The 16,856-nt window shown below is 38.0% G+C and overlaps 2 protein-coding genes across 2 annotated transcripts in view; one reads left to right on the top strand and one right to left on the bottom strand.

Moving 5' to 3' along the window:
* Positions 1-6,447, top strand: part of LOC139151106 (somatostatin receptor type 2-like) — a 44,033-nt gene extending 37,586 nt beyond the window's left edge. Inside the window, exon 2 of the mRNA XM_070723656.1 lies at positions 1,860-6,447. Coding sequence (XP_070579757.1) covers positions 2,120-3,208 — 1,089 coding nt within the window. The 5' untranslated portion in view covers positions 1,860-2,119 and the 3' untranslated portion in view covers positions 3,209-6,447. The remainder of the gene's footprint in view (positions 1-1,859) is intronic.
* Positions 6,448-13,182: 6,735 nt separating this feature from the next.
* Positions 13,183-16,856, bottom strand: part of LOC139151107 (B9 domain-containing protein 1-like) — a 45,902-nt gene continuing 42,228 nt past the window's right edge. The window contains exon 7 of the mRNA XM_070723657.1: positions 13,183-16,441. Within this exon, the coding sequence (XP_070579758.1) occupies positions 16,239-16,441 (203 nt within the window). The 3' untranslated portion in view covers positions 13,183-16,238. The remainder of the gene's footprint in view (positions 16,442-16,856) is intronic.

Raw genomic sequence — 16,856 nt, 5'->3', positions numbered from 1 at the left:
AAACAACTGTTACTACTCGTTTTTCTCCTATTATCTCATTACCTCATCTTGGCCTGCTTTTACTCATGGACTCGTCTTAGCTTGCTGAGAGGTGCTGGTAATCTTCGATTGACTACACGAGATGTTCAGAGTTGGTTGGTACTACATAGACTTTATTTCTCGGTAGACAAGCTGGACAGCTGCCATCGCCCTAGATACGCTTCTCCAATTGTCTGTCCTCCTGCCCTGTCTGTTGTATTTTTCTCTCTTGTACTTTGTATTCCCTTTCCCGTATTATTTTAGAATGGGATTTTAAACGTTATGTTTAAGGCTTGGTTTGGATCATATGATAGATATGAATTAAAGATGGAAATATACGTCCAATCGTAAACATCAATACAGATCTCGATCTTAAATGTACATGTCATAACTAATATACAAATGTCACTTAGACACGTTGCAAAACGGTGAAGTTCTTATGTTCCTTCATTAGATGTTGATTCAAATATATTTTGTTTTCTTCAAAACTTCGTAAACATCGTCGTAATACGTAATTTGCATCTTTTACATTTGTCGCAAATATGCTTTTTATTCATAATTGAGATCTTGTTATTTTAATAGTTTTACTCTTGCCTATGACTACCTAGTGCATAAACCTCCGTCAGAGACAAACTATAGATCTGGGTAACACAACCAGTTGATTACTATCACACTGTACATGTGGTACACTAGGGCCTATGTACTGGTACAGTGTTTATTGCCATTGTTTATTATGGAATTTTTGTTAAGACTCACAGTCACCTAACTCTAAGTATGCTTGTTGTACTTATACAAATATAACCTTTGTTTCCAAGCATTGCTTTCAACGTGCTTAATGAAGAGCATAAGAAACACTGCATTGTAAATGTAACAGATGATTTTCATACTTGTGACCCATAAACCGATGGGAAAGTTAAAGTTTATGCGATTGATCTATGTTGTGTGTTTGTTTTTGGTTTTTTTTGCTGGCTGGCTTGTAGGTTTTTCAAAAATCCAAGGACAGCAAACAAAAGAATTTTCTTTACACCGCCTAATACATAAAAACACAAATATTGAGACATTGCCGTATGTGAAAGTAGTGGTGCTTTCATTACATTTTTTACTATTTAGATTGTTTTTGGCCTGTTTTAATTATTTTAATTTATTCGTGTATGATTTAATATTTTAATTTATTCATATATGCAAATTTTAGATCGTAATTCATTCATCACCAGAATATAGGTTACCTTTCCCCCCCAACCGTGAAGTGCTTCCCACGCCCCTGATAAATATATAGGCCTACGTCTTACATCACCGCAGTCAAAGCTCATACAGGGGTGTCTAGTGTGATCTTAACATTTGAACGAAGCCATGCGCTGACAAAATCGTGACGATGTTTAAAACTATGATTTTATCAAATTCAGTAAAAGACAAATATTCCAGGAAACATCCAAATTTGATCCTCAAACGCTACTTCATAATCACTTCTCAGCTCACAAATAGGCAAGAAGTCTTTTTCAACCATTGAGGTTGTGTTTTATCTCATTACTGCACTGCTGTGAAACGCTAGGCCCGCGGCTTCTGAATCGCTAAACGTGGTTGATTCAAACATGGACAGTGGAGCGGAAGAATCCGCTGTCAATGATTGAAAGCACAATCACCGTGCTCGCGTCTCTGTCGCAGAAGTCTTATACTTGTACTTTGCTCGCATTGACAAGAAGGAAAAAGGGCAAACAAACATGTACATCTACGTACATGCTTATGTAAACATTTGTATCTATAATATATCTACTGCGCATGTTCATTATTTAGCGCATGTTCTCTTTTCCCTAGTGGCTAACGATGGACTCTATATATTGCAGGTGTTTCAGCTCTCTACGTTGACTCAAAAGGCGCACTCCCTCAACTTGGCTGATCAGTTCGACTCGAAGAAAACCATAGCCTGTTTTTTGGAGAGCTGTCATTGTGTAACCTTCCATGCAGAAGGCATATTGACTGATTTTATACGAAGAGACTACTTCATTCGTCAACGTTGAAGTTCGGCGCCGGTTGAAGTTGTATATAGAAGCTGCCTCTGTACTTGCGTTAAAGAAGTAAGAATCTGTTACCGAAAAGCGTAAAAATGGCAAATGCTACTACGGTTGAGATGACAGTGACTACCGCCATGCCCTCTGCTGAAAACGGTTCCTATTTCCAGATGCCCGACTACGGTCCCATTGAAATCGTCATACCTATCGTCTTCGGCTGCAATTGTCTAATGGGCATTATTGGTAACAGTTTGGTGATATATGTCATCTTGAAACATTCTAAAATGAAAACGGTCGCTAATATTTACATCTTGAGCCTGGCCATCGCCGATCTCTTCTTCATGCTTAGCATACCGTTCATTGCTGTTCACAACGCCGCTGTCCACTGGCCGTTCGGTTACGCCTGGTGCAAACTGATCACGGCTGTCGATGGACTCAACCAGTCGACGGGAATTTACTGCCTCACGGCCATGTCCGTAGATCGATACCTGGCGATCGTGCATCCAATTCGAAGCATGAAGGTCAGGACCGTCAGGGTCGCCACAGTCGTCAACGTGTCAATCTGGTTTTTGGCCGCAGTAACGGTTATGCCTCTGTGGCTATACTCGAAGACAATCGAACATCCCACCAGGACTGTCTGCACGCTGCGTTTGCCTTACCAGGGCTTTAAGAAAGTCTTCTACATTTACATGTTTGTCTTTGGATTGGTCGGACCTGTCCTCATCATCACGGTCTGCTACATGTTGATGATACGTCGCCTGTACACAGGAGTGGCGCCGCTCGGATCGTCTAACACCAAGACTCCAACGAAGAAAGTGGCCCGGATGGTACTCACAGTAATTTTCGTCTTCGTTTCGTGTTGGACTCCGTTTTACTCACTCCAGCTGTATTCACTCACAGTGCCGGATGACTGGATCCCGAGCAAGGGATTTGTAATTGGTTTCTATTTCACGCTCTGTCTGAGTTACTTTAACAGCAGTATAAACCCAGTGATCTACTCCTTCATGAGTGACAACTTCCGTAAGTGCTTTTCTAAAGTAATGAGGTGCAAGCGCCTGCGCGATGCGGATATTGATGCAGACACGAGGCTCAACAAAAATTCCGGCAACTCAGCTGGACGGGACGATGGACAGACGCAGAGCACAGCTCTCCACAAAGCAAGCACGGCCCCAAGACCGACTTGAAGAACCCGAGAAAAAATATTAAGTCGACGACTGACTAAAATCTCCACAGCTTCGAAAAGTGACCCAAGGGGAAATTTTATTTAACTGATGAAAATTAACGTCAGTGTCACTAGATATGCATTGTCTCCATTTCTTAACTTCGGGGTATACAAACGTGCATTCTGGGAGAAAGAAAATAATGTACTTGTTTAACAGCTTTCAGAACACAACGGCAAAATCAAATGCTTTAAAAAGTTTTAAAACCAACGTTACACATTTCTTGCAAAGATTTTTTATATATTTTATCGTTCCGCGCATTGTGTTTGATTATTTTCTGAATGTGTCATATCTAACCGTGTTTCATTAAAATATATTCATATCCTGCCTCTGTAACATTTGAAAACTCCTGTAAATATGCGATTTTAGTTTCGAAACTAAGTTACATTAACGAATAAGCTTTTCATATTTTTCCTATCTCCAATCTATCGGTGTTTACAGAAACTTACCCATATTGTTGATTCTAAATTTCAATGGTGTCGAGAACTGATATTGTTAGTTTTTATAAAGTGAAAACGCGAAGAGACCAGAGTTTCCCCGTGTCACTTTGGGATATCAAGACAGCTGGCTGACACTGCCAAGAACTGACAGTGAGTTGTTGTCAATTGCATTTAAAATTGTTAAAATAGCCTAAATGAAGCTTAGATTAATACACAGATTAATATCAACGCACATATTTAAGAACATCTTCATTAAAGTTCCATTAGCTGTATCTTCTTGCGATTTTTCCGTTAGTTTTGATTGAAATGATCACTGGCTCATGTTGAATAGCCTGTCAAATAACAGAGAATCGCATATTATTCGGAAACATTACGTGCCCTACAACTAAATAACATGTGATTTTACAACGAAAATTTCAATTTTTGTCCGGACAGAAATACAAACTCTGTTGACACGCGGATTGCAACGTAGGCATTCTTCTGCACCTGCGCGAGCCATTTACAGCAATTTCAAAATAAATATTCATTACTTATGCCCGGCACTTACGTCATAGTCCATTGTCCGAGCACGTTGCGTAGCCAGATGTCTGGCAATCCACGACGCAATGTTGTTTTGATCCCGCAATAAACGTGAACTTGTACATCTGGCGTGATCGCGGCGTCACCATATCTGCGTTCTCCCCAGCACGCTGAGCATGCCAGACGTCAACAAACGAGCTCGGAAGGGCAACACGTTTGAACAAAAATTAGCAGTTTTATGTGGCTATAACATCACTAATCATGTTTGTTTCTTCGTAAAACAACATTTTGCAACAAATATGAGCCTCCAACATGGAATTTCCGAGGTAAAAAATGGTCAAAAGTTACAAATAATGGCCCTTTAATAACTAACGACTTAAAGTCATTTTCGTCCACATTTGTACATCCTGCTTTGTACAGTTGTACCAATAATTACAAATGCAAAATAGTTAATTTTGCCTAGATCTCGCTTGGCTTGAAGACTGTTGTTAAAACAAATATTTGAGTCTTACGAAAACCTATAAATGGTAAAAATACACTGTGTTTACCTCTAACGAATATAATTTTGCACGTAGTTTGTAGGTAATTCAGCAATTTTTTGAATATATATCGGAAAATACCTTCACATTTCGATACGATTTGACAAGTGCACTTAAGTCGAGGACTTTCTCGGCATAAATTTTATATTTACTTACTTGTTTCAAACATATTCACATTAGTTTCTTGAAAATAAGATAACCGTTCTTTCCTCACAAGGGGTTCTTTACCATCACTTCAAAACTGCAATAATGTCCAGGTGTTTCCATAGTCTTTTACACAAAGGAAATCGACATTAAGTTTTGAAGCTGAGTTTTGTGTCATTTCAATTTTTTGAAACAGCTCAATATTTGCTGTCTGGTGCCGAAAGAATTGATTTTCAAATGTTTTACAGGCCGAAAAGGTCGTAAATATCATATCCATAATATCAAGATGTATAGTGTATCATACAAATGAAGCCATATATTCTTGCTGCAGTTGGTAGCAGTAAGCCACTCTTATGAATCGATGTACAACATGTCACAGCGTTATAGAAACCCGTATAATGTAGACTGCATCAGCTCAAAGCCATTAATACCACTCTAATGCGGCTTGTGGTCAAATAATCTCCAAAATATAAATATCACCAGGTCGTAACGATGTTCCCCGTGTTCTAGGGATCGCCAGAAGTATGTTTTGATTTTGCATATTTCTTACAATATACTGGTGGCTTGCCTATTTTACTACCGTTTAGTCGTTTACCCACGCATTGTACATATAACGTCATTTTCTCCAAGTGTAACGTAATGAGGCAACTGCTGTGTATATAAAATTTGAAAACAGGAAAGTAATTGCTGATATTGTGCTAATGAAACAATACATTTTATGCGAACCAATTTTACGACCAAGTAAACGCGGATATTGTAAAAGACCTTTGTCCATAAATTACTTAATAACCCTGTGTGGAATTTGAACATAAAGGTAAAATTTATTTAACACATAGCTTAAGGTAGATCGCGCCTCGGACACAGATATTCGGACTCTCAAACTTTCACAATTCTTTTCTGATATACCACTTTTCGGGGTTCGTTTTGAAGCTCTTGTGGAAAGAAAACTTTTCATTGGCTTAGTTTTTCGAAATTCTAAAATTTTATTTTTCTCCATAGAGCCAACACAGGGTTGGCGGCCATTTTGAATTTTAAATATTGGTAAATCTTGAGTTATTTGTTTCTCTAGTATTGAAATTTGTACGGTGACCCCTGATTTTTGTTCTTGAGTTTGAAAGTGATGGATTGAACGTTTCATTCAGGAAAGTTTGAGCAAAAGTGTAAGTGTTTCACGTTCGAGGCGCATACTACCTTAAGGAGATCGTACTCAACATTACAATATGTAGATAAATTCAACCTACTAGATGTTTGATCTGCCACGCTTGTAGACACAGTAAAAATTTCAATTTCGACTTGTTCATTCTTACATTAATTCCATTTTCTCTTGGCATAATAACTATCAATCGTCGTGAACTTCCAACCTGGAATGTGCGGTCATTCATATCCCATGTAAGCCTGAACTATATCGGTTTCTGCTCAGATATACCGTGGAAATCAAGGTGTCACATTCCTTTACATACCCACTGTATCGTGATTACTTCTTATTACATTTGGCTGTTAAGTTACGACATATGTTTTCATTCAACTGTGTACGATTTCTCAATAAACTTTATCAACTCAATCTGCCTTGTCCAATCCAATTTTGTGTTCTCGTTTCTGCCAAGCTTGCGAAATACCTACCGATTTCTAGAAGAAGCGTTTGAATGGTTATTTCACAAACTCACAAATGCAAATTATTCGAACTCATTAATTTACAAAAAGATATCCACGCACTTTAATCATGAACACTCTATTAGTTGCCTGACGACTCCCGCGATTTACTTGGCTACTTGACAGCTCACGTAATGTCACAATCGTGTACAGTAATATATCTGCCATTTTTGCACCCACATACCTACTTAACATCTTTCGGCGCACACTCATCTTAAGCAACTTATCTATTGATGGCCAGCTTGATCATTTCAGGCAAACACAGGAAGCAGCCTGCCAAATCCATCACAAGATTGCAGTAGAGAGATCAGAAGATGGATTTCATCGTCAGCTGACGAGAAAATGGAGATTGAAGAGGACGATGTACCTGACACTTTACATTACATGAAAAATATACCTTTGTAAAAACAAGTGCGTAACCATACATTTACACTTTACTGATATCAATTTTGATATCGACGGCAAATAAAAACACGAGCTTTGATGTCGGAGAATAATGAATGCGGTTGGAAATGTGTGCGATATACGAACGCTTTCCGGCAATTATTGTAAGCTTGTTGAGAAGTAATTAGTGTATCTCATACACAATGATCTCAAATGGCCATTAATTTCTCGTGTTCAATAACGTGAAGTCTACTATAGTATCTTGAATTTTATATGTTGCAAAATCGCTGATGCAAATACCGAGTGTGGGAGTGTGATGCGCACACTTTTCCCCCAAACATGGCGTCGTTTCCTGGTTACATGCATTAAATGTGTCGGCATTACATTTGATGAACCAAATTGGTTTACCATACGTGTCTCTCATACGTAAGCGGTACTTCTGTGCTGTCGTCTTCGACGTTAAAATCTTGCCGTATCATCTTACTGGAATAACACCTTGCCTTTCAAAAGATATATATGACAGAACATATGAAAATCAAAATACACTCGCGAGGTATAAAGTCTAGCCAGCATGATCGACTGTATCCTTTGAGTATCCCAATAATTCATGATTAAAATGTTCATACGGTTAACATGACTGGTAACGTCAATGTTTTATCATTATTGTTATTATAATTATTACCACAGGCTATTTCACTTAACGCTTCAGAATAGAATGGCTTTTCTAATTTGTACCGCAGGCTATTTTAATTAACTCTTCAGAATAAAATGAATTTATTGCAAACTTCTCAATAACGGCAAAAGGCAGGAGCGATCGCATCCGTTGCGTTGTCGAAGTTTCAAGAATGAGAGTAAGTTGTGCGACATTCCCAGTTGAACAATGACATGATGTGGCACTTTTCAAAACTTCTTTCCCTACACCAGAGTCGCACTGATTATACAGGACATAAATTTGTAGGAGATAAATATTCAGTTCGAAAGGACCGTCATGTTTGAGTAGCATGAAATGTATTTACCCGTCGTCTATTTGTGTTCTTGCTTTGATCTTTTTATAGTAATTGAATGAATCTGGTACGTTGTACTCGGCGCATGATATGAAATACTGAAACTTGATCCAGATTCGTAGCTCAGCAATTTAATAACGAGTGCACGAACATACCGATATTGGCGTTTATATCTTCACTTACATATACTTCAGGTACCAGCAGAAATTATACATGAACATATACATTTACGTACAATTTTAGCCATACAACTTACACGGAGCATCAAGGTGAATTTCGGTAATTTGGTTGCCTAATCACACACTTTGCACAGTGACCCTGGACGTTTATTACTTAAAATGAAAGAGAATAGTATAGGCCTAATGTTACCTATAGGAAATATGAGTAAGACTCTCTGTTTGGTGGCGCGTAGTACTAAAAGGGTGCAGTCTTCAATCCTTGCTTCTCGGATTAGTTCGTTTAAACAGTGAATATCGAGATGGTGCCTGTTTATTTTCTTGGAAAGATTTATCGAGTTCGTCAATTTGTTTTTAGGTGTAGCTGGTGAAGAACATTGGCCTTTAAGCGAGTCGAAGGGTCCCCACGATGTCGTGCACAAATGAGTTGTCTGCGGCATCCATTAAACTGCAAATTTTCTGAAAGCCAGAGTCCCCTTCGGAACTCTTCATAACATTTCATGTGAAGTTTGGAACACGTCAAATGTGTGATCGGAAGTAACAGTTTCGTTTTTCGATCATTGCAATCCATTATAAATGTTGAGGGCAGAATCGCCGTAGTACTTTTTAAAGGCAGTGTACGAGTAGACAAAAACCTGCGCCACCGTATGCAATTACTTTGATTGATTTTGTTGTCAAGTCGACCGTTAGTGGAATAGAAGAAAATAGATCACATTTATCCCATTGAACATTTTCACATCCCAACATTAGCGTACAAAAGTTCTCTAGGGATGGATAGAGTACGGAACAATTAGATTGGCATGGTTGTTTATGTAAAAAAATATGAGTTATTCTACAAACGTGCTAAAAGTATTGGCATCTGCTCAAATTAGAAGCATTGTCAGCATGCCCATTTGAATTTATTTCTTACATACAGTGAACACGTCCGGCGTTGAGAAAAAAAATATCGCAGCCCTGACTAGCTGACTCGTTGGATACCATAGGAAGTGGATCGGACACTTTCAATGTAAGCGATAATGTTACAAGTTACGTATCATTTACTGCCTATTTGATATCGAATGCCTCATCTTAAAAGAAAATTACTAGATGGTGGTCGTAGTAAACGCCCAATACACTATTCAACCGAAATTCATATAATATAAATATTTCCCCCGGCTTTTCTTCATAAATATATATCATGAATTAAATAAATATGAAATGGGGAACAGCGTATTACTTGTGTTTACCAAATTCATGGAATTTAAATATTTCTTCTATGTTTGCGATAGAGAGATACATATATACAATAAATTATTTAGATAAATATAGAATTGGAGACAATATTACTAAAATGTCATTGGGCATTTCAGACAGGATGCTCCAGGACATATATACACATAGATATTGGTTTCATAAAGTTTTGAAATACTATCAACGCGATAGCAGATGCTGCATTCATTTGATTTTCATTAAGAAGATTATTATCTAGAGAGTTTATAGGAAAAGGGCTATCGCGCGATGTGAACCAAATTGCGTTGCATCATTTTCCGATTGCTTCGGAGTCTGGATGTCATACGAGCTCAACCAAATGACGGTAACCATAGAGATTCGATGAACAGTCGCTCGGTCAATTAATCAATTGCCGCTTTGAGCCTTATCTGATGGCCAGCCTTTACCTGCTGGTCAGCCTTGGGTGCATCGTGAATAGAGCGAGCTTTTTTCGCAGATGAGCGACGCTGTTCAAGCTCTGATTTGTCTGATATGTCGGACTTCATTTAGCTTGTGGAAAGCAAAGCAGGGATGGAGCATCAAAGAACACTTAACGACAGCAAACTTATCTAAAGCCAAAATCTGTGAATCCAATTATGTATGCACCTAAAAGAAGCATAGCTAAATCACGGCTTTCTGGATATGCACTTACATTATCGTCATTTGACTTCCGTACCCTTCTAAGACCATGGTTTTCGCATTAGTGCTCGTTGTCAATTTTTTTCTTAATTAAAATAAATTTCCTGTCAGATAAATTTGATAATAGCGTGAGGCCTTTGTAGGGTATACTTTTGATGCTTTCAACGCTGTTTAATGTATAACTTCCCTTGGAGAATGATGACCACAATGACATTTTCCACGACTTTACAGCAATTGCATTTTGTATATCTCCTAAGGGAACGAGCACAATTAACGGAATGGGCCGCAGGAGAAAATTATAGGGGAGGGGTATGAAAAATACTAGGTGTTCGGGGGTGGGGTGTGAAATTTCCAGAGGAGTAAGGGGTATCAAACTTATTATTCAATACAAATCAATCAGATAATACACTGAATGGAACACAAAAGTTCTTTCATAAACCTGCAATCTGGGGTTGCCGAATGAAAGGCTCTATTTCCATGACTGATTATCATAATTAAACCATTTTGGAACGTCAGCTTATCCTATATTGGTCACAATTGTCATTTACAACAGTTTTTGTTTTTGAGCACAGACTCTGACTGTCAAATTCAGTAAAATTCTCCCTAGGTTCAAACCCAAAAAGTACGGTTACTATTCGCCTAGCGAAGGCATTAGTAGCCAAAACCGCTAAGCTAAATCCCCATCGCTAATAGAGTGGGCAAGATCCATGACGGCAACAGTAAGCTACTATGGTAGCACTATTAGCGGCCAGTGGCCTATGGAAAAAAAACGACGTTCGGGCTAATGATCTTTTTTAATTCAACTAATATTGTTCGTTCTGATTACATTATTTTCATATTTTACCCTTTGCATAGGACATTAATACTTAAAGGTGAAATTCCTAAATCATATTTGGTGTATACTTATACATTTCTGATTAACATTTCCTGGACTGGTACTGTATGTTTTACAACTCGCTCATTGAACCTATGACGCATTCTGATAGCGTTTTGCTGTTTATTGTTTAATAAAAGGTGTTCGCACATAAATCATTAAGCATCGAATATATTTCACAACACCAAGTTGTTTACAGCTACACCGGGAGAAGATGACGTCAGGTGGTGCCTATGTCTATGGAGATCTTGTATTTTTAAAGAATGCTTTGCTGCATGACGATCAGACGAAACTGCATCGTCTGATACACTGTCGAATCAATTAAATTAAATGTGTAGCAATAATTTAGCACAAAACATTCACAAACGTTCTCCAGCTGTAGGGATTGGTATAACATAGGATTGCCCTGAAGAAGCCAGAGTCGAGAATGATGTCGATCGAGCTGGCTGATTAGAACACCACAAGATTTTCTGTGTTCGCCAGGAATAAAGGACAACCCATTACGAGATCAAAGATGTCGCTAACAAATATTGCAGAGTGGGCACCAACTGATGTGCCACCCATTACTTGATAGGTTAATCGGATCTGTGCACACAGTGGCTCATTAAAGTTGCATCGATGGTTGTCTGGTCAAAAGTAAGAGCTACCTCTCTTTACATTTCTAGAGCTTCCATTCATTTGCACGTTGTCCAAAAAGTACATTTTCTACGAAACGTTGACAGAAACGGAAGCTTGATTGGGAGCACGTACCGCGGGATCAGTATAGAATGTAGGCCCTTTCTGAACAGTCTAGTGGAGGCGAAGACATGCTCATCAGTCATTTAATAATATCGAGCCATAAGAAAACCTACGATGCCATTTAAGCATAGGCCTACTGTAAGAAACGCTGTCACGGCCTATTCAAATTTACATGTCAATTTGTGCTACTGTAGCCCTCTCTTGGCTGGATGAGCATATGGCTAATTACAGCGCGTCATCCACCCAATAATTGTCTCGTCCAAAAGGCTTGAAAGGAAGAGCTAAATTTTATTAGTTGTGGTAAAATTCTAGGTCGGATTTACAGTCATCTCGAAAGTTCACGGTTGATTTGATTTTGCACCTAATTGACTTCCTATGCGCTAAATGGCCGCGTCTACATATTAGATGGCTCTGACGATATTACCTTACGCAGGCAAGGCTTCTTATGGGCACATCAGGCTGTGCAGTTTGAACTGAGTAATCTGTCTTCGCGGGAATTTCACTTCACTGCGAGCGTGCCGCAATCGTGATTTGGGAGATAAGTCATCGTCGAATGATGAAAACTGTTGCGTCATAAAGAGTCACCCCGACTGGCATAAGCGAACAGTGGATTCGTGTTCTAATGGGTTCGGTGAGAACAAGTGATACAGAATTTGCGGCCCAAAAGCCACATGCGATGAAAGCAGACTGGTTGTAAATGACGATACAACACACAGTAAAGGATGTGAAATGTTCTTTTACCACATGTATGGCCACGGCTACTGACTGTGCAATGTCTTAACTCTATTCTCCATCCCATCTCCTTTCTGTCAGAGTAATAGAAGATTCAACATCTACTATAAATTATGACCTGGGTTTGTAACCCCCTCCCCCCCCCAATACCTTGGCAAGAATCCTCGATCAACATTTCCATGCAACATAATTTTTAAAAGCGTAAACAGTATATCAGTGTACAAGAAACGTATTTCCCTGTATTGATCTCTGACTTCAAATGAATGGCCCTGTGTACGAAGTGCATTCTTATTTGCAGTATGCAAAAAGACGAAAACAACAGGATTATGACGAAGATTGGTTTCTTAAAATATGCACTGGTCAAAAAAAACTATATGCAGCAAGTAATTTTTATTCCTTCTTTTACTTACAACTGGGCATTTTATCACGTACAATAGTTATACCGAGAGCACAAGTGTAATTTTCCCCGGTACTACAGCCCTAGTACTGAATCCCCAATCCCTGCATTCAGTTCTTGTTTTAACTGCCTACATAGAGGAGAGTCCTTTGTACTCCTTTGAATTTTTTATCAAATTAGTCATAATATTTTGACAAAAATGCTGATAAACAATCGTGAATATGGAGGTGAGTCATCCTGAAAATGATGAAAATTGTTATGTCATGAAGATTCAATGCCTTCTCGCATTAAGCGAACAGTGAATTGGTGTTCTGATGGGTTTGGCCATAACTCCTACATGAAAACTGTGCTTCTTTGCAAATTAGTGATGGGAACTTTGCGAACAATAATTACCCTTCGCAGTGAAGGCAGACTTGTTATGTGACATACTTTACAAGATGCAACACACAGATCAGGATGTTAAAAGTTATTTTACTTCATGTATGGCCACGGTCACTCTATTCTCCATCCCTTGCGTCTTTTGTCAATCACAATACCAAATTCTACACCCATTATACATAATGACCTAGGATTGTTAAAAAATTACATTGGCAAGGATCCTTGATAAATATCTTTATACATTATGATTTATATTCTATAAATTTAAAGCATAAAAAGTACATAATATATCAGAAACGCTTTTTCCTATCAGAACTCAGGTCTCAAATGAATAGTCCCATGTATGCCATGGATTCTTTAATTGAAAGAAACAAAAAGATGGAAATGAATGAATTATGACACAGATTGGTTCCCTAAAATAAGCATTGGTCAAAATAACCCAACCATATTGGGCCAGTAATTCGTTATTGTTCTTTTTTATATTTACAACTAGATATTTTGCCACTGGCAATGGCTGCACAGGAAGCATGACTATTGTTTTTATAAAACTATTGTCCTAAATCCCTAGTTCTGGTATTAGTTCCTGCTGACATAAATTTTTATCAAACTGACAACCATGTTTTTGAGAAATTTCTGATAAACAAGCTGTGCCTTTTTTTTCATTTAAAGACATTATCATAAATTCTGATGATGAACATAACATTCCATCTGCTGTGATGTTACAACCTGAAACACATCTCTTTTCATTCAGTTACAAACAGTGAATACATATCATCATATCTATGTTTTCAATTTTATAATGCTCATGCAAATTGCAGCATACACTTTTTCCAGTTGTCTTCTACTAATATTATGTGATAATAATCATTCAGTTTGTCTCAAGGAAGCAGTTTCTGAGAGCTGTGCAACCTTACTGCACATACAGGTCTGGTCTAGTAATTTCTTTCCAGCAGTAGCCACGCTAGATGTACGCCTGTGTACCATCTGCACGCCCCGATTACCATAACACATGAAATGCCTATTAGTTATTTACACAACATCAGTCAGTTTCTATGCAATGCTGATTAACTCACTACATTATTGACTAAAGTTGGAGATTTGCAATGAATAAATTTGTACATTAATAAAAATACATTGCATAAAATACGTCTGAAATATTTTAATGATTTTGACAGACCCTCTACAAAACTCCCATTGCAATTACAGTTTACAAAATCGAAATTCATCAAGATTACAAAAATAACCAAAGTGGATACACGAATCCATGTCCAAATGATCAAATAAGTAGAAACCCGAAAGGTTTGTAGTACAATTGTCAACATAAAACATATGAAAAGAAGAGTGGCTTATTGGACAGGTCATGACAAATTATTGTACTGAACACTGGCAAAATTGAAGTGTTTGTGGATAAAACATTCCCTTTCTACAATTATTGTAAGTACTTGGTAGAATACACAGGATATGAACACATGATGAATTACGTACAGTCTGACAGATGGCAAACAAGGTACGATATTTCAAGAAAGAATTGGTCCTGGAGCCAATGGAGCATGGCAGATCGCATCACTCATACCTCAGTGGCCATTGAAAAGCGAACTTCCACACCAGTGGCTCTCTCTTGGAGATCTTCTATGGTTTGTCTCGCCACCTGGTGTGAGGTCGCCTCAGAACCTTAGAGGAGTTTTTGATTGCTTCAGTCTGGGCACGACATCAGTGGAAGCACCCCAGCAAGACATGATGCCCGAAGCACACTTTGCTTGAACTAACAATCAAGCATCGACAATGTGGCTTAATGTCGGTATACTATGATTTGACACGTTTGTAGTACAAAGAAAATTGCCTGAATACATATCTTTTACCAAAAATGTTACTGTTTTGAACTATTTACATGTCTAGACGCATAGTTTGTAAAATGCACATGGGTCTCTAAGGTGAAACAAGTATCTAAATTAGTAAATGCCATGGGGTCCCTTTTGTTAAGCTAGTATTTCCTGTGGTGCTTCAATCAAAGGAATGGATTTAAATATTTGTTCATAGTTTTCTCTACCTCCCTATGTACAATTGTCTCTCAGTATTATAGAAACGCATTTAAATAAACATGCTTACAAAAACCTCCACCAAAGTTTTATAGACAAAATATTTACAGAAAGTTAACAAGATATATTGTTTCACTATTATTTATTGATTTCTTATGTGATAATATTTTTAAATTATGAGCTGAGCATTTTTTAAACGTACAAATCAAAAACTGTTTTCACAAGGCACCAACGAGTGATTAAGTTTAGCTGCCCTTTCCATCCAATTGCTTTCCAAGTAATTCAAATTATTGTCTTTCATGGAAAACAGATTATGAGGAAGTGGAGATGGATGGAAGGATTTACAATTGTTGCAACTGGAGAGCCATGAACATTACCGTCACGCAGTACTGGTCTTATCTGATACCAAATATACATTTATATCAGGCTGTGATTTGACGTCAACTATTTCACTCTCAGTCTCAGCCTGTTCCAATGTTATTATATGGGACAGTGCATATACAAAGTGGGTTATCGGTAGGGGGTGGAGGATAAAAGGGTATTTTTATGATTGGGGTTGCAAGTATTGAAACCAATCATATAAGTAGTTCTTGCTAAAAATGTATGATTGACCACTTTAACAACATTTTGTGGGTAAAACTCAAAGTTCATTGAAGCAGAAAAGCAACAGTTGGTAACAGGGTAAAAATAACAAAAGTCTGCATTCATCACTGCTGATTCCTGAGATCCTAGGATTGTACTGAGAAACATTTCGAAATAGTAAATATGTTCCATCATATGAATTTGTATCAAGTTCAAACTATGTTGTGACTCAAATTTAGATTCTTTTGATATTTTTGTTGACGACAAGACAACAATTTCAAAAAGAAGTTCCTTTGAGTTACATCATGGACATAATTTGAAAATGACAAGCCAGGTATACTTCAAGAGTAAATTAGACAATACACTGACTGTTATAATTAATTTTCTAAAGTTAGGAGCTTTGGTTAAGGTGACAGGGGGTGTTGGGGTGGAGTTATGAGGGTGACATGTTCATGGCTTACTCTGCTGCAACTCTTAAACTGCAACTCTAATGGCTGCATTGCCAAATCAATCACTAGCTGGTGCTTGTGGGGACATTTGCCGTAGGTACAGCAGCAGCTGCAGCGCCTGGCTTGGGATTGGCTGCCATTGCTGCAGTTGTCGCAGTACTCGGAATAGACAAAGTGGACGGAATGACATCGTAGCCAAGTTTCTTCATGTCTCTGGTGACTACATTGAAAGTGACTCTTATTGAACCTTGTGATCTTACTCTTGTCACTGAAAATAAAATAAAAAGAGAAATAGATGAATGCAAGCAAACAAATCTATGTAAAGTCTTCCAACAGCTGCAATTTGCTTTTCATCTGGTCATTCTCATCAATGAATACATTCTCATATTTACTTATTTTCTGCATCTGAAAATGCAAATATAGGCAAACATTGTGGTATTGTAGGTTGTACATATTGTTGTGTACCAGTAGTCATTACATGGTCTGATTTTACCTCTGATGACATAGTTGTGACTGACTGCCTGCCAGACACTGTACCATAAGTTGGGTAGGATGTGCTCATTTCTTTCACAACACATGGCAGCACTACCTAATTATATGTCCTCAGCTTCACAGCCGGTGTTCTTCCGATGAAATTTTGATAGTGAAGCAGCTAATTTGCAGATCAATGCAAGTAACTGTAT

This window comes from Ptychodera flava, chromosome 15, assembly GCF_041260155.1.
Source record: "Ptychodera flava strain L36383 chromosome 15, AS_Pfla_20210202, whole genome shotgun sequence".
Lineage (NCBI taxonomy): Eukaryota > Metazoa > Hemichordata > Enteropneusta > Ptychoderidae > Ptychodera > Ptychodera flava.
Note: the sequence above shows the minus strand (reverse complement) of the source record. Positions and strands in the feature narration are given on the sequence as shown.